This window comes from Mustela nivalis (assembly GCF_964662115.1).
Source record: "Mustela nivalis genome assembly, chromosome: Y".
NCBI lineage: Eukaryota > Metazoa > Chordata > Mammalia > Carnivora > Mustelidae > Mustela > Mustela nivalis.
The window spans coordinates 31584626-31603523 of NC_139041.1; the positions used below are offsets into that span (position 1 = coordinate 31584626).

At 42.8% G+C, this 18898-nt stretch overlaps 1 protein-coding gene across 1 annotated transcript in view; it reads left to right on the forward strand.

Annotated features, from left to right (window-relative positions):
• LOC309856939 (uncharacterized protein) overlaps positions 1 to 18682 on the forward strand; it is a gene marked incomplete at its 3' end in the record, with an annotated part of 342932 nt that extends 324250 nt beyond the window's left edge. Inside the window, exon 5 of the mRNA XM_082718744.1 lies at positions 18641 to 18682. Coding sequence (XP_082574870.1) covers positions 18641 to 18682 — 42 coding nt within the window. The remainder of the gene's footprint in view (positions 1 to 18640) is intronic.
• Between the last annotated feature and the right edge of the window lie 216 nt (positions 18683 to 18898).

An 18898-nucleotide genomic window follows, 5' to 3' on the forward strand; every position in this document is an offset into this window, starting at 1 on the left:
ACCAAGCTCCGTATCAGCTTCCCAGACCTTCCTCATTTCACACCTGAAAGTTCGTACACGCGCACCCACCTCCTCCTCTTTCCTTCTCTCCGCGCTTGGAAACCACCTTTCTACTCTCTGTAGCTGGGACTTCAACATTCTCTTTCTTTGTCTTTTGAGAATCCACCTAGAAATGATATGCCTTCCTCTGTCTGGCTTCTCTCACTTAGCATAATGCCCTCAAGGTCCATCTATGTTGTCCCCAAAAGAAGGCAAGATTCCCTTCTTTTTTAAGGTTCCATGAACCAAGAGCTTAGGAAAAATGCAATCAAACCTTTGTTCCCTTGGACCTAAGGATTGAGTTTTTGTTTTTGTTTTGTTAAGATGATGTATTTATTTATTTGAGAGAGAGGAAGCTCACAAGAGCATGAGCAGGGGGAGGGGCAGAGGGTGAAGGAGAAGCAGACTTTCCGCTGAGCAGGGAGCCCAAGGACAGGGCGGGGGGGTGGGGGTCTCCATCCCTGGACGCTGGAATCATGACCTGAGCCAAAGGCAGACACTTAACTGACTGAGCCACCCAGGTGCCCCAGGATTGACTTCTTTTAAGATCTAGATTCTGGTAGTTGAAGAAAGGGTTAGGAGGAGAAGGAACACGGAGTTACGAGGTTAAGAGCATGAATCTTGGTGGACATGAGTTTAATGAAACTGTTCTTCTCCTCTGGGCCGGATTTCAGGTAGAGGTCAGAAGGAACATTTCAGAAGAGAGATGGGATGCAGAGGGAAGAAAGTTGGGAGCACAGAGTGGCTAGGTGATCGCAAGGCTAGATGCCATGGACCTAAAACGAGCCATCCTGAGAAGGTAGTGCTCAAGGGTCAGGAAGAACAGAAATAATAGTGCCAAGACAAGGGGCACCTGGGTGACTCAGTCCAGTAAGTGCCCACCTTCAGCTCAGGTCATGATTCCAGTGTCCTGGGATCGAACCGTATCGGGCTCCCTGCTCAGCAGGAAGCTTGCTTCTCCCTCTCCCTCCGTGTCCCCTCCCCCAACTTATGCTCTGTCTTTCAAACAAATAATAAAATCTTTAAAAAAATAATAATGCAAAGAGAACAGTATCCTTTTTACGGATTTGATACATTTGCCTTGTGCTTACCATGGTCATCACCATGATTGCTGCTGAAATGGGCAAAGGTTCCCCCCACGGAGAGAACGGAAGGAAGGTACTGTGCCATATATTTATAGGTCTTTGCAAATTTGCGTGTGCGCACCTGTTGAGGAAATTACGGTAGAGTATCATAGACATTCGCATGTGCATGGCGACTAAGTCAATTATGAAAATGCATCAGAGAACAGCTACCAGAGAGTTCAAAACGCTACTTCTCCCCCTCTCCACTTCCCCTCAAAAAAGCTTTGTTGGGGGACGCCTGAGTGGCTCAGTTGGTTAAGCAGCTGCCTTCGGCTCAGGTCATGATCCCAGCGTCCTGGGATCGAGTCCCACATCGGGCTCCTTGCTCAGCAGGGAGCCTGCTTCTCCCTCTGCCTCTGCCTGCCATTCTGTCTGCCTGTGCTCGCTCTCTCCCCATCTCTCTCTCTGATAAATAAATAAAATCTTAAAAAAAAAAAAAAAAAAAAAAAAAGCTTTGTTGGTCATCTTTAGGGCACCAGCTATTTGTTTGGAAAATAAATAAAGGAGAAAAAAGTGTCACACGTTTATCCTGCCTTTCCTGTCTGGATCGTATTTCATAATAACAAGTCAATGATGGAAAGTTATTCTTTGCGGAGAATAACTGAATAAATAAAGAAAGGATAGTAGAATTAGAATGTCTTGCTTTGCCACCCCTCATGATATCATGAACATTGGCGGCTGCTGAAACCTTCAAGTGAGAGATCAGGGGGGCACTTCCTAGGTTTCGTCAGTCTTAGCAATATTCCATGTGCCTCCAGCTGGGATGCAGCCAGCTAGGAAAGATCCAGCTAGCACCCCCTAGGAAATATCCGTGCCCCCCCAAATTAACCATGAATCTAGTCGAGTTTCTAGAGCCAATCATCACTTTTATAAAAATACATGCCAGAAAGGAGCATGTTAAAAATGACTGCAGTGTCAACTTTCACCACCTAGAATGGGGACACTTTGTAGGAAAAATGACTCCCGATTCTTAAAGAAATCAATGACACAGGAAGGGGAGAGGCTGGGGAGCTCCCACAGATGGAGAGAAATGCAGGACCAGTCTCAGGAATCCTGATTCGAACACATTAGCAACAAAAAGGTCATCTTTTTGCAGAAAGTCCAGGAAAAATGAACATGACTGGTATTATAGGATACCAAGGAATAGCCATTCATTTAGCTTGGTGTAATATTTGTATTGTGGTCATGTTTTGTAAAGCCCTTATTGTTAGAGATCTACCGTGAAGAAGTTCCAGGCAAATGATGAAGTCTTGACCGACTGTTCCTTTTTGCCTGGGACTGAGTGGATTTCTGAGATACTGTGTTTTCAGCATTGACATCGGGACAGTCCAGAGCACATAGGGACAGTGGGTCACCTGATGTCTGAGAGTTTTATAAAAATGTTTCACCAAAGGAAAAATACCTGAGTGCGGTCTCGGAAAATGTGGACAGTAGACGGAACAGTGGATACCTAGGAGTTTATCATCCTAGTCTGTCTATTTTGGGCTGTTTGACAATTTCTATGATAATAAAAAATAATAATTAAATGACTTCCACTTTTAATAATGTTTTAGAATTTGAAGGATGTATTTTCTCTATTTTCTCATTGTCTGGGGAATCAAGGAGTCAAAATGAGAAGGAATCTGGGGACTTTGCAGGGACTGTGATGGCCACTCCAAGTTTGGGTTATGGTGAAAACTTTCGGCAGAGAAGCCTAACACTGGGGTGATTTCTTCCTAGCTGAGTCCGATGGATTCAAACCCACTAAACACATCACGCAAAGGGCATCTTTACCTTCTAGATGACAGCAAGTTCGAGAATGAATTTATTTATTCATTAATTTTTTTTTAGATTTTATTTATTTATTAGAGAGAGAGAGACATAGTGACAGAGACAGCGAGCGAGCACACACAGGGAGGAGAGGGAGAAGCAGGCTCCCGCTGAGCAGGAGGCCCCTGACCTGGGGCTCGATCCCAGGACTCTGGAGTCACCACCTGAGCCGAAGGCAGACACTTAACGGATTGAGCCACCCAAGCACCCCGAGAAAGAATTTATTTTCAGAGGCTGTTATTTGTACCTGAGACTTGGTGTGAGCACTCACAGGAGATCCGGAGCTGCTGTGCTGATACAGCATCTTTCCTGAAGGAGCGCTCCCAACGGCAAGTTAACTCTGCGGCGCTAACCTTGAAGAAGGCAGCAAGTGGGGATTTCTGAGAAACAATGAGTTCAAATAGCAGGTAAATGGCACAGCGCGAATTTGGAAAGGGAACAGAGAGCCCTGTCCCAGAGTCTACCGTTGGACGAGTGTTTCGATTATGCATCCTGAAAGAGAGGGCTCAGGGCAAGGGCACCTCTGTAATGTTAAAGAGGTAGCATACAGCGGTGCTAGGAGATGACAGTGAGCTCCAGGTCTCTTCACTTTCTCATTGGATAGAAGTTGACACTGTATTGCTTTCAAAAAATCTTTGAAGCTGACTTCCTTCGATAAAAAGAATGTGAGAAGAGCAAAAGGAAGCAAAGCCGTGAGGCCTGAAAATGGCAGAGGCAAGGCGGAGGAATTCTGGCCGAGAACCCACGGCCTGCTCCCCATGGGGGCCCGTACGGGAGGCCAGTCCTGCCCTGCGTTCACAGTCCTACCTCATCCGAGGGCCCTCTATACCGAGGCAGGCTTGTGGAAGGGCTCAGGGGGGACTCTCCAGGCCACCGATGGTTGCAGACCAGTGTTTTCGGAATTCGGTCCTTCCAGCTTGGGTGGTGGCCGTGCGTGTTCAGATGCACTTGAGAGACACAAATGTGTCCATCCCAAAGCCTCCACACTGACCCGGACACCACATCTACTTCAGGTGTAGGAAGCCACAAACCGTCAGGTCAGAACAAGGTGGCAGGGAGAGTAGTGACGTAAGCCTTTTATCTGAAGCTGCCTGTGGTGCCCCAGGACAGGAAGTGCTGGGATTCCAGATCTCTTATGGGAAGCAGCCAGTTTGCGGACCAGAGACTCCTTGAAAGTGCAGTGAATGGGATAAAATATGAGCCTTGATCCATGATGGCATGTACGTGAGAGCAGCCGGGCTTTTGCTTCTGGGAGTTCTGCATTTAAGAGAAGACGTTGTGTGTTGAAGGAGCTCCAGAAGCAGGCTTTGCCTTCCGAAGGCCAGTTTGGGGGGTTAAGTATCCACAGCACCATCACCAGGTGGTCTGGACAATTCCTAGACAAGCACCAGCAACTGGGGAGAAGCTTGCATAGAGGAAACACTGATCTATCACTTATCACCACCACCACCATCACCATCATCACCGTCACCATCACCACCATCACCGTCACCATCACCATCATCATCATCACCATCATCGTCACCACCATCACCATCATCACCATCACCATCATTGTCACCATCATCACTGTCATCAACATCATCATCACATCACCATCATCATCATCATCACCATCACCATCATCATCATCGTCACCATCATCACTGTCATCAACATCATCATCATTATCATCACATCACCATCACCATCATCATCACCATCACCACCATCATCATCGTCACCATCATCACTGTCATCAACATCATCATCATTATCATCACATCACCATCATCATCACCATCACCACCATCATCATCATCGTCACCATCATCACCACCATCATCACCATCATCATTGTCACCACCATCACCATCATCATCATCGTCACCATCATCATCATCATCACCACCACCACCATCATCATCACCAACCCTAACCGTAACCCATCACCGTCATCAGGACTAGAAGAAATCCATGTGTGGAGGCTCTAGGCCAGAACTACAAATAAACGGGGAACTCAGAATGGAAGGCATCCAGCCCCAGCTCTATCCAAGCAAATGAGAGCAAGCTCAGAGCACGGTGAGAGGAGCAGATGTGCAGCCAGAGTAGGATGGAGAGCCAGGAAGAGGAGGGGTGGGTGGCAGAGGGCTCTGGTACCCTTCCTCTCCGGCCGGCTGACTGCCTGGCCAGGCCAGGTGAGCTCCTGAGTTTCGGAGCAAGCATGACTTGCACAGGGGGAGCCTTCCACCCGCAGCAGGCTTCTCCAGACGTCTCTGCTCAGCTGCACTTCATATTTCCTGGAAGAAGGAGAAAATGTCCCCAAAGGCAGCAGGCAGGACTAGCGAGTGCCTCTGGGAATTGCGAAAAGACAGACGTTTGCTGAAATCTCAGATTCACCCTTTACTTGCTCTGTGCTGAGTCTCAAAACTCCCTCCTCAACCCCTCCATTTCTGCACCTTAAAACGAGCATAATAGAGTAAAATTTCCAAGTTCTTTATGTTAACTGATTGAGAAAGTAAAGCACAGACATCTGTGTGCTAAAATATTCTCTTTTATTGAATAGTTAACGATAATATATAAAATCTAGTTTTGAAGGGAGATATCATGGCTATAAAATTATCCCCCCCAAAAAGGTGTGATTTGCTGATATTACATTTGAAGGGGCAGCAAAGTATAGAAAGAAAGGCTCCAAAGCTAGAAAATTCTTAATTTCCTTACGACCAGCCTCTTTGTGGAAGGATTCATACACCACATACCCATTTGAAAGAAGATCCTAATTAATCAGCGCTAACAGCTGAGTGATCATTGGTCGTTGTTACTGTTTTGTTTTGTTTTACTTTATTTTATTTTTTGGCTGTTGTTACTGTTTTAATGAGCCCCTCTATGTGATACCTGCTCTGTGAGGGACTTTCACTGGCTTTTTCATTCTTGAGAATTAGGTAGGTGAAATTATGTCTGTTTTTAGAGAGGAACAGACTAAGTGAGGCACTGAGAGTTTTTTGTTTTGTTTTTTTTTTAATGTCTACAAAATTCACACAACTTGGTAAGAGCAGCGCATGAGGTCTGGCTGGCTTCTCAGATACCTTTTCAGATAAACTCGGACATCCCCAGAGTGAATACAGTTTTTTGTTCTGCACAATCAGTTATGGAATATGTGGTCCGCTCTTAAATAAATGCGTGTGTAGTTCTCAGGAAATATATAAATGACTGCAAATAGACATCTTTGTTTTAGTCCTCTGAGTCAGTTTATTGGGCTCAGGTAAAATTACACAGTTTATTTTTTAAAGGGAAAAAGAAGCCATAATATGCTGCTACTCTGTGCTGGTTTGCAGATTTCACATTTTATTTTTTTCTTCATTTTTTCCTTTGACTCTGTCCATATAAGCGTAGGCAGTCTACCTATACGATGCTGTGTTAATAAATAAGGAAGAAATTAAGAATTGTGCACTACTTTTAAAGTGGGGAAGATGAGTTACATATCTACAGTAGAAACAGAATTTCCTGATTTAAACATTGTTCCTGTTGTCCATACTGATTTTCAAGTTCCCTACGCCCCGTTGGTCCCTATAGAAACACCCGGTTTCCTTCTGTTTGGGGATATCTGGGAATTAAAGGATGGAGATAGTGCCATCTTGTGTTGCCTTCTTTAAAAGTTGTTCAACTGCCCTCAGGAAAAATCGAAATAAATCTTCCAATTTCCAGCCCTTGGGTTTCACTAAGCAGGGAAATCTCTTAATCTCGGGTAAATGCCTTCCTCCGCTCTTCAGAGGAAGGGGATTATAAATATGTCTTAAATTAATTTAATGCGTATTTAAATTAAGAAATCCAAGAAGACTCTGCATGATCATTTCTCTTCATGCAGAAGAATCACTCTTTACGTCTGGCGGGGCAAGAGTTTTTCAGCTCGATCCCATTGCATCAAAATATTATTTAGTTACTCCAGGAACGCAGGGATTCTTACATAAAACCTTTCAGTGCTGTGAATGACTCGTATGTTTGGATTTGACAAGTCGTTGGGGGCTGGGAGAGCGGGGACAAGGCATGAGGACCTGGAACGGGAAAGGATTTATCTCTGCCCGTCTGTCTGGAGCCCCATACAGCGCCAGGAAATTCGATCAGCCCTGTCCACGGGTGGTCTGCAGACATTTTTGCTGGAATATTCCTGAGAGAATCCTACCAGCCTGTACAATTTGTAGTGTACGTCGTTATGCATAAAATTTTACATCCTCTCTTAACTAGATGGAAGGGATGAAATTTCCAGCACGTTGTAGAAGTAAGCATCTGAGCACAAAACTGTGATCTATCACTCTTTTAAACATGTCTGATATAATCTAATTGCCGCAAAAATTTGATACCTACTATAATGGACTAAAAACTGAAAAAGCTCTTCATTAATGGGTAATTTAAAAAAAAGATTTTATTTATTTATTTGAGAGAGGGAGCACAAGCAGAGGGAGAGGGGGAAGCAGACGCCCTGCTGAGCAGGGCGCTCCATATGGGGCTCCATCCCAGGACCCTGACCGGGATCATGACCTGAGCTGAAGGCAGACGCTTAATTGAGCCACACAGACACCCCGAATAGGGAAATTTTACATCATTTGTTTCCTTCGTTGAATTTTAGTTTTTATTCACTTTCTTCAGAGAATTTTACCTTATAGTAATATTTGATGCTTGAAAATCTCTTACTGATAACTTAGTTTCCTTTCTGCCATAGTCAGTATACACACACACACACACACACCCCCGCCCCCGGAATTCATATGTTGAGATGTTAACCCCCAAGGTGATGCTATTTGGAGATGGGGTTTGGGGAAGTGATTGGGTCACGAGGGTGAAGGTCTCATCATTGGGATTACTGGCTTTATAAAAGAAGCCCAGAGGGCAGCTGAGGGGGCTCAGTCGGTGAAGCATCTGCCTTCAGCTCAGGTCAGGATCTCAGGGTCCTGGGATCAAGCCCCATGTCGGGCTCTCTGCTTGGTGTAGAGCCTGGTTCTCCCTCTCCCTCTCCGTCTGTGCTCGCTCTCTCTCTCTCTCTCTCTCTCTCTCTCAAGTAAATAAAATCTTTTAAGTAAGTAAGTCAATAAATAAATACATAAATAAAAGCGGCCCAGCTAGGTGCCTCATCCCTCCACTGTGCGAGGACGCGGCGAGGAGCCAGGAAGAGGTTCCTCAGCCGCCCATGCTGGCTCCTGAGCTGGGGCTCGCAGCCTCCAGACCTGTGAGAAATACAGTCCCACGGTTCCCAAGCTCTCCGGTCTCTGGTCGTTGGTTACAGCCACCCGAACTGACTAAGACAATGATCCGAAACCAAACTGAAGATGATTTTAAGTATTACTTTAAAAGCATGTGACCATAAGATTCCAAGAGTTTTAAAAAGCTCCTCTAGCTCGTGGGACGATTCCATTTATTATTGTACAACTCATCCAAGCAACATAAAGGGACGCGGTTTAATTAACACACAACTCAACTGCAAGTATCAATAATTGTTACATAAAATTTATTGAAATGAATCTTTTAATAAGTGGAGTTTCTGTTTTTCCTGACTTAAATGTATTGGTATATCCACGTATAAGGGTTCTCAGCTTCCATCCTCCTGACCCTTGGGGCCGGCTAATTTATTGAAGGGGAGAGGGAGCTGCTCTGTGCTTTGGGGACTTTTTTTAGCGGCACCTCTGGCGTCTTCCACTAGATGTCAGTAGGACATCCCCAGTTGTGACATCGCAAACTGCCACCAGAGATTGCCAGATCTCCCCTGGGGAGGATGCCCCCTACCAAGGACCCCTGCTGCCTGTTCAATTATGTCATCCCTCGATTTTTGTGAAAACAAACAGTTGGAAACACTGATTTTCAAAAGGATTTATTGCCCGTGACTATAATCATCCATTTTCTCAGATTCTCATCATTAAACCAAAAGTAGTAATAACAGGACTTGTAAAATAGTCATTAATTTTACCTGTGTTTTTCCTTAGAGGTGCTCTTTTCACCTCAATAAATACAGAATTGAGAACAGTCTGTATTGTTGAATTATAATAAATCTTTCCAAATGCTTCATTTTTTTTTTTTTAATAAAAATGTGCCTTACATATGTACTTGTCAAAACCTTGGATCATGTATAAGGCTTCCTGAGGAAATGGAAATTTCCACCACATAACGTAATTAGCAAATCAGCCTTCTTTTCAAAGTAATCAACCATATCCAACTTCCCTTCTGTCAAAACAGTCTAACGAAATAGTTCAGTTCAAATAAATGAGTTAATATGTGTTTCCAAGAACATCATAAGACCTACTAAGGAATAAATTATCATAGACATTTGTAAGATGGATTATTGAAAGCAGTAAAGAGCTAATATAATGAATGTATCCATTTTTGTTATGGGTTATATAAGCAAGAATAAACCTCTAACCTATTATTCATTATTTAATTTGCAGTAATGCAATGTGATGTCTTTTATAAAGTTGCTAGTTCTGATTAGGCAAGGCATATGATAAAGGACATAATATTCTTTTGGTAAATAGATGTGCTGGTGTTAGGCTTTTGGGAATAATTAATTAAGAACAATCTATAAAATTTCAGACATAATTCCATTAGACATCATGGTGTTATTTTCCTCTTAATTTAATGAGAGAGAAAAGATACTGAAGTAAAAATGAATCATTCCAGCAACCTGTATGTTTTATGTCTTATTAATGAAAAGTACAAATTTTAAGATGATATTAGCATTAATATTTTATAAGATGGAATATGGTGGGGTTGACTGTAGTTTAAGTAAATCCAGTATCCCTTGTTTCGGTGAAGTAGGTTTCCATAGTTATTAGATAACACATCCAATCCCAAAGAAATCCCATAGAATTTTTTTTTTTTTTATTCTGCAGGTATTAATTCAAGGTAATGTGAAAATGTGGTAGACCGAGACACCTGTCTATTGCATTTAATAAAATTGGGATTACTAATGTGTATTGATTCAGGTGCTTGAAGCTGTTCTTTCCAAGTCAGGACACCATTGGACTGTGTGTTTGAGACTCTCTGGAAAGAATTATTTGAATCGTGATACATGGGAAAAATAACTTTTTCATCCAACATTTAAAAATTCTCCTTTTGCTTTGCTACCAGACTTTCTGGAAGGGCCATTTCCAGTCTTACCTCTGCCCTAAATGGGGACCAAGCATGACCAGAGCCCAGACTGTAATGTTTCGCTTCCTCGTCAATTATCATTTTACGTTCACTTCCTGTTTCTCAAATGTGTTGAAATCTTCCCTGCTGCTGGCTCGTCCCCGCTCTGTTCACCCTGGTGGATGAAGGCCTTGATTTCGAGGCCCTCCTTGTGAGCTTTCAGTGCAAGAGAGAGGTGTGTGTGCTGAAATGCATCGCGGATAAGCCAACCTCTTTATCTTGCCAGCGGTCGAAGGGGAGATCTGATTTAACAAGCTGGCTGGTGTCGTTACTCACGTCATGACTAACGAAGTCTCTTTCCTGCACGTCCCATGGAGGGTTTGGGTTTTTAGAGCATCACAAACCAAGGCTTCTCTGTTTCCGGCATATTCAGTTAGAGTGCACTGGCCGCACGTCGCATTTTTTGCAATTGGTTTTAGCAACTCTGAGTAAAAATCGCATCAACCGTATGACGTGAGAACTCTTCTCGTGCCTTAGGTCAGGGGTCGGCAGACTAGAGCTGAAGGGTCCAATCCAGCTCGTCTCCTAGTTTTACCGTTTTATCAGGACGCAGTTGCACCCGTTCCTTTCTGTGCTGTGCGTGGCCGCTGCGGACCTGCAAAGGCAGCGTCCCGTAGGCGTGACGGAGACTCCGTGACCCCCAGGCTGAAGACATTGGCTGTCAGTCTCTCCCCCAAAACACACTTGCTGGTCCCTGCCTTGTACTTGTATGTGGTGCTGCTTGCTGGCCGGGCTAGTCTGCCCGCCTGCATTAATTCTCCGTAGGACATTTCTGATGCTCCCATTCCGGCTTCGGAGGCTGTTTCTGACTCGATTTCCCATGCTTTGCCGCAGCCCTGTCCATTCCCATGTGTCTGACATACGCACGCGACTCTTTCCTTTTCCAGCTGATCAAAGATGTGCTTGGATCAAGGGGATTTTCCACCCACATCTTCCTCGAGTTCACAGCCAAAGCACTATTGACTTGTAGCCTATTTGTACTTTGTTCTTTATACGATTCCTGAATGGGAAGAAATATTCTTTCCATGTCTTCTGATTTTTGGTCTTTTAAGGACATGTGCAATTTGTGCTTAGGGCTAACCTTGCCAGGTGCAGCACGTGAAAACATGGGTAGGCCTGCTGGGAGTTGAATTTCAGATAAACACCAGATAATTTTTTGGTACAAGTATGTTTTATGAACATATAATTCAAGTTTAACAAAGTGTCTTGTGTTTTATCTGGCAACCCCACTTGTGACTTAAATTGATAACATAATGTTCATTACAGTTCAACAATGGTATTTCTAAAAATATACGCTCGAATATCCCCCAAAATAAAAAGTAGGAATAAGTAAGTGTATAGTACATACCTTTTATCCTAGAGTGCCCTGGGGATCCCCGGGTCCTGGGATCGAGCCCCACGTCAGACTCCCTGCTCCGTGGGGAGCCTGCTGCTCCCTCTCCCATTCCCCCTGCTTATGTTCCCTGCTGGGTCTCAGCCACCATGATTTGCAGACACATTTCTGCTGCCACAACTCGAGTTCACAGCTGCCTGAGTTTTCTCATCCCCTTCCGAAATCTGTTTGATGCAGTTTCTTATCAGGGCTCTCTCCAAGGCTTTGGGTTTCAACTTGAGGTTAGTGAAAGGCTTTTTAATATGCACCATTTCTTTTTCGTTCATTAATGGCAGCCTCGCTGATGCCCCCCCTCCTAAAAATCCTATATTCTATAAATCCCACCTTGGAATATTTTGCCGGGGGCTCTTCTTAGCAGCCCTACTTGACATTGGCCTCTAGGACTATTCATTGGGTAAACATCTAATTAAACGTGGAAGTACAGAGGAAGTAAGCCTTGGTTGGTCCCTGGTGTTTACTTTACATTCCTTGAAAGCAGCCTTTGATGTTTCATGGAGGAATGAGGTTGTTACAGAAGGTCCTGGATGATCTAGCGATGGTTCAGAGCAGCTCTACAGGTTTTGGTTTTCTATATTATCCTCAGAGTCAAAATAAAGGACTATGGGTATTTGTAACTTGTGATTCATGGAATCAGCTCAATAATGGAAGGCTGTGTGGGTTTCATTGAGGCTCTGTTTTGTTTCTATTGAAATAATTCTGTGACATAATAAAATACAACATAGGATGCTCTAGAGAGTGATTTTAGGGAACTTAGGCCAAATGCTCTCCCAAGGGCTTACATGCAGTTTTAATAATATTCAGCTAAACACATAATCAGATGTTTCTCATATATTTTCAAAAGCCCCATATGGTTTGAAATGCCTGCCAGATTTCTCTGTTTTGATAAACAGAATGACATTTATTTAAACAGTTATGAAAAATATCTTCGTTCTCTGTACCCAGGAGAGTTCATGAAGTCACTGTTTTAGGCAATGAAATGCCGCATAGCCTGGGCCTATCCTGTTGGTGATGCTGATTTTATCTCTCAGACGTCATTCCGGAGACACCCAAAGTATACTAGTCTTTAAAAAGGCAAGGGTTTTAAGCCAAGGGTGGTTGATAGCAAGTGTCTGTGACCTCAGGGAGCTGGTTCACACTGATTTTTTAAGAAGTCATTTGTTACTTGCTGCCCGTGAAACGTGGTAGGCTCTAGAGAGGTGGTCAGTTTTACCGCACGGCATCCAAGATGTTTATCATAAATCCCAATTAATACAAGTCCAAACAGAGTGGCTGGGATGAACGGACTAGGAAAATGACTTAACCTTTAGACATTGTTAGGTTGTGTTGACATATTTTCTACACTGGCTCTAGGGTCACTGCCCCTCCTTATTTGGAGAGCAAGGAACTTTAATGGAACTGAAAGACCCTGTCCTTGAAAAATGGGCTGTTTTTGTTTTGTTTGGCATTTTCCCTGTCAACCTTCCCCATCTCTGAGCTTTGCTTTGACAGCTCTGAAGTTTGGGTTCTGCACAGTAATATACACAAAGTAAGGAAATAATTAGGTTGCGTGATACGTTTTCATCCTGAAAACCACAGCTTTAAAAAAAATCCTATAGTTTTCCCCTGTCCTTGCCTGCTGACTGCCAGTTAGCCAGACCTGGGGAGCAAAGGGGGTAGGGAAGGGCCCACACCAGCACCTACAGCTCTGTTTGCTGTGATGTCCCCCATTAGCAGTTGTCTGGTTTCTCGTGAAGTTCCGTGCTACAAAAAGCTATTTCGCAATGCTCTCAATAAGGTCCAAAAAAAAAAAAAAAACAACCCTTTTAACGTCAAACCAAGCACCAGAGACTTAGAATTGTGAGTTGTTGTTGCCCACTGTTGGGCTGTGCTTCCTCTACTCTCTGTGAAACACGGGCGAGAAACCCCAATGGTACCAGCATGTCCGGGATTTGGAAACTGGCTTCATCCTGCTGGGGCCGAGGAGAGTCCAGGGAGCAAGCTCTGGTTGGCCCCTCCCAGGATGAATGTCCATGTTCGGTTACTGTGTGAGGAGTTCCCAGGATCGGCAGAGTGTGTCCTCTATTCTTTGTGGCTTCGCTTCTGTGCACTCGGCTGCGCGCAACCTTCATTCGGGACTTGTCTTCTATGTTTTCCTTATCTTCATCTGTATCTTCCTCCAGCGATAATGCTTAAATCATGCTTCTGAGTCCTTAATGAGAAGCGTCATCATAGTAATCGTACTTATTTTACCTTATACCAACAGTTATTTAGGTTTATACAAGTCCATTCTCTACCTTTTTAAATATCTCTTCATGATTATGCTGGAACTTTCCTTTTCAGCCCTCAAAATATCTTTTCAAAAGTATCACGGTATGTCTTGAAACAAAGACCCTGCATTAGGTAGTTTTTGGCAATTACTAAAATTAATACTCATCTCATGAAGATGATTTCTGCATTCATGTGACAGAGGAAGCTTCAAAAATAGACCTAACTGTATTTTCAAATAAGTACTGGCGAGGCCATCTGCTAACAGAGATTGAAGTTTTTTTTTTTATTTTAAAACTACAGAATAAAATACCCTTTTTAAAATTTGAGATTGTCTAGGACATTCAAGGGAGAGGAGAGTGTGTCGATATTGGTTGCATTAAAGGAACCACAGATAGTGGAGCTAGGAATTCCTGACGGAAAGATTTGATATCTGACTCAAATACTCTGCCGTTCACAAATCAGAGACCTACATCTGCATGAGGTGGGGTGAGCCTTCTGCTTTCCCCTAATGAAGAACCAGAAAGGGCTTTCAGGTGATGACTGTGAACCAGCCCCGCCCCCCGCCCCAGTCTGACAGGTGCACCAATTGTTACTTGCACGGCCTTCTTTGGTTTTGGTTCCCTGGCTCCTGAAAAGCTGCGATGCTGTTGGGGAGAAAATCGTAAGTGAGCTTACATTTAAAAGCAAGAATGTTGCTTGTCTAGATTTTGTAGAATTAAAAAAAAAATAATTTTCAGTAATTTCATAAAAAGAGAAGACTAGGTCTGTGGAAAAGGGAGCCTTTATTAGGCAAACACAGCTCTCAGAAACAAACGAAAAAGTAACAATGGGAAATAAAGAAAAGGGTAGGAAATCATTCCTGTAATCTCCACATACGAACACCCTATTTTTTATAAAAAGATTTATTTATTTAAAAGAGAGGGAGCATAGGGAGGAGGGGCAGAGGGACAGGGAGAGAGAGACCCAATCTTAAGCAGACTCCGTGCTAAGCTGGGGGCCTATCAAGGGCTCGATCTCAAGACACTGAGATCGTAACCCAAGCAGAAACCAATAGTGGGGCGTTTAACCGATTGCACCACCCGGATTCCCTACAAACACCATATATTTTATACTGAAACATCTGACTACATGGCTGAGTTCAAAATACCTGAAGATGTTGCACAGAAAAATGTTTTGCAAATCTTAGGGAAATGAATAACCGAATAGAATTTTCTGCTCACCGTCATTTCTTACGTATCTTTGTAAAACATTTTTGTCTTGTAATGTGAATAACAGATCCCTTGTTCATGTTGTCAAAGGCGCTTGACCTTTAAGAAATCTTCCCAACACTGTTGAAGTTGTGCATGGGCTTTTACTATCCTTTACCAAAGATTGGTCTTACTTTGTGCCTGAAAACACTGAAACACGGCTCCAACAGGTATGGATGTAAAACACATATAATGCATTAACACTCCTTGTATTTCCCAATAAATCTTTCCAAACCAGAATATATATATGTTTATATTTATGTATATATATATATGTTTATATTTATGTATATATAAATTTATATAAATATATATATATATTACACATATTTGTAAACAGAATTGAATTTTAAGCAAGCATGGAGGAGAAATAAAAGTACATAGAGATTTCATTACCTCCTCAAATAGCCTTACTTGGAAAGACCATCATTCTATAATAAATCCTGAAATAACTGTGAGCTGGGTGTTTCCCATGACCATCAGCAAGCCAACATTAAGGCGACAAGAAGGAAGACCCAGGTCTCCTCTGGGATTCCTATGGCCAACTTCAGTGAGAAGTACCAGCAAGGAAGCTTTTTGAAGAAGAAATGGCAATGGTCTTCCAGTTTGGTACCTTTTAGTCATCCTTGCTCAGAAACAACTCCAGATCATATATTTGTATGAAGGAAAATAGATCTAGGGGCCTCTGGGTGGCTCAGTCAGTTAACTGCCTGCCGTTGGCTCAGGTCATGGTCCCAGGGTTCTGGGATCGAGTCCCGCATCGGGCTCCTTGCTCAGAGATGAGTCTTCTTCTCCCTCTCTCCACCCGTCTCCCCTCATGCACTCTCTCTCTCTCAAATAAATAAATAAAATCTTTAAAAATATATAGATTTATTGTGTACTTTGAAAGGGAGCTGGGCATTTAACAAGTAACAACACCGATCCCTAGAATTTGTCTAGTTTTTATATCGGGCAGCATTTAGTAGAAGTTACACGAGTATCCCACACAACACAGAGACGAGCAGAGGACTGGATGTTTCTATTCTATGCAAACCCATCATTCCTTAGTGAAAACCCTAAAATACACCTGCTAACTGCCCGCTAGGCTATCGCACGCTGCACCATTGCAGCATAGCCACGTGGTTGTGATTAGTGATGCATTCGGATCCAAAGAGGAGCCCGAGTTTCTTTACTTAATGATATATAGTAAGCATGTTACATAAATTAGTGGACTTTTTTGCATGTAAACTTTTCTTGTAATAACCCCTCACAGAGTAAGAACTTGAAAAGAATGAGAATTCAGTGTCTTTGCAGCTAAAAGGATTTTAATGGTATTTCTTGACATTTTGTTGGCTTGCAAGTGGGCCACGTCACCAAATGCAATGTAGACGGGGACATTCACTTGTCATAGCATCTTTGATGAGTGAAATTCCCCCATTAGACTAAAAATAAAAACAGCTGTGCAATGTCAGGCAAGTTGCATAAACTGAAGATGTCTCGAATTTAAAAATGAAACCGTTATTGTGGAATTAAACTCCTTCAGCTTTTAAATGTCATTATAGACAATTTAATAATGCAATTTAGACTAAACGTGGCTTTTTGCAGAAAAATAAGATTTAAAAAAAAAATAGGACCCTGAGGCTTCCAACTTCAACTTAGAAAATTGATTTTGTTGTGAATCCTTCCCAATTATCGTTATGAAACAAAACGCAAATATATAGATAAAAATTCCATCAATAAGATTATTAGACTACATATTTGATTAGAACTGTTTCAAATTTAGATCATAAATTAAGTGAGATTGAGAATACATTGAAAAGCCAAGTTTGAAAATGTTAGACAGTCTCTCGTGATTTAAAATAGAAGCCATTTGTGATTCAGAGCTCTCTACTGATGCTGTAAATATTTTATAAATGATACATAGTAGCTTAGTCTCCTGAGAGCTGAGCAAAACTGTCTTAAAAATCTGGGTGAATTAAGTGTCAGTCATTCAAATACAATGTAGGACTAGAGAGAATTCGTTACAGCAGCTTAAAAAAATGATATGTGTTCGAGGCAGGAGACATCCTCCAGTCGAGTCAAGGGATCCTGCAAAATAATATGTAGTTTTCTAATAAAGACCAGAAGGATATAATCCATGATATCATGAATTCATGGGACTTTTACGATTACATTAGTCAGTCTAGGCCCCTCCATGTAACAGAAAGTCCAGGGACTTCGTTATCCTGCCCAGAGTGGCAGAGCTCGTTAGCGTTAGACTCAAAACCAGTCTATTTGTTCTGTACCTGATTGATTTTACTGCACGATCAGAAAACATACATTGTAATGTGAAAGTTTCCCAAGACTTTTTATTGATCTGCCTGCAAAAGTTATATTTGGATTCCTGAAGATACCGCTCTCATTGTTCGGTTTTTACTCTAGATGTGTTTCCTTTACCTAACTGACGCCTTACTGAGTAGTCCCAGGTACTGTGGGAACTTCCGCTAAGTAGAACTGGGTAATTTGTGTATGGGTAATTTCGCCTGTTTCTAGATAGAGAAGTTACAGGAATTCTGGAGCATATACATAGAAAAGAGTTCTTTCTCATTTTGCCCCCAAAACTGCAGCTCCTGACGTAGTCCATAAAAATAGTAGAACACAGTTTTCGGGGATTTCCCGAGGCAGCCGACGGTGAGGCTGTTCATAGTCATTTGGTTCTCCGTGGTTGACACTGAAGATCATAAAAGTAGATCTGTCTCCTGTGTGTAGCACACAATACGTGTCCCCGTGCAGATGTCCCCTTGACCCCGTCTACAGAGCCTCATGTGTATGTCCTGCAGCTGGGAGAAAATCGACCAAGAGGAGGCCACGTTCATCCTTCGCGTAGAAGAAATGTCAATGGTTGGGTTATGCCCAACTGTAATAAATCATCCCTGCATTACAAGTGTCGGTACGTCTCCATGTGCAAAGGTAAAATTAAATCCAGCCACAAAATTATGTATAGACTTTGAGCCAAAAAAGTATAAACAAAAAGAAGATTCTCCTTTTGTTTTCATGTCAAGGTGAAATTAGAGAGGTAATTCTGCTGATGGCACAAAGTGGACACATTCAAGCTGTTGGGCATTTGAGCCAGAGAAGACACCGAAGGCAGGAATTCAGGGCTACTGACGCATTGCTTCTCTTTGTAATCGTCTTGTCAAGCATTTTAGAAACGCTTATCAGCTTCATCTTTATGATCAAGATTGATTTTTACCAAAGCCTTCAGGTAGATCAAATAGATAAGACAGTTGATTTTTTTTTTTCATTCATTTTTTACCGAGGGCTGTGTCAGGCATGGAGGACATTCACAGATGAAAGTCCTGTCTCTGTTTACTGAAGTCCATTAAAACCAGGAGCACGGTATTTGATGTCTCTTAAACCATAAAAAAGTGACAGATAGTCCTTTTGAGAATTCTTTTGATGTGCTAAACACTAATGGGGTCAGCCTCTGCTAGTTAACTGGACACACCACTTGGTTCTGGACAGAAGTATCACGAGGTATAATGCACTGGCCTACAGCAGACACATTAAGAGGGAGGAGCAATAATGGGATTCCAAAATCAGTGTGATTCTAGCCTCATACAAAGCTCAGCACAGTCCTTCTTTCTTGTCTGCGTCTCTCTCACCTCCAGGCCTTTCTGGAAGCCAGTGTGGGGAGAGGGACGCCACGTTGAACCTGCGGTGAGCTGCAGGTATGACGCTCCTGATCTCTGATCTACTCTGGGTCCACTTGTTTCACTTGAATTCATCTTGCCTCGTCCTCAGAGCTGGGGAAGTTGTGATAACTGGGACCTCTTTCTGTTCCTTCGAGGTGCGGAGCCTGGGTGGCTCAGGCGGTTTAACGCCCCACTCTTGGTTTCAGCTCAGGTCATGATCTCAGGGTCGTGAGA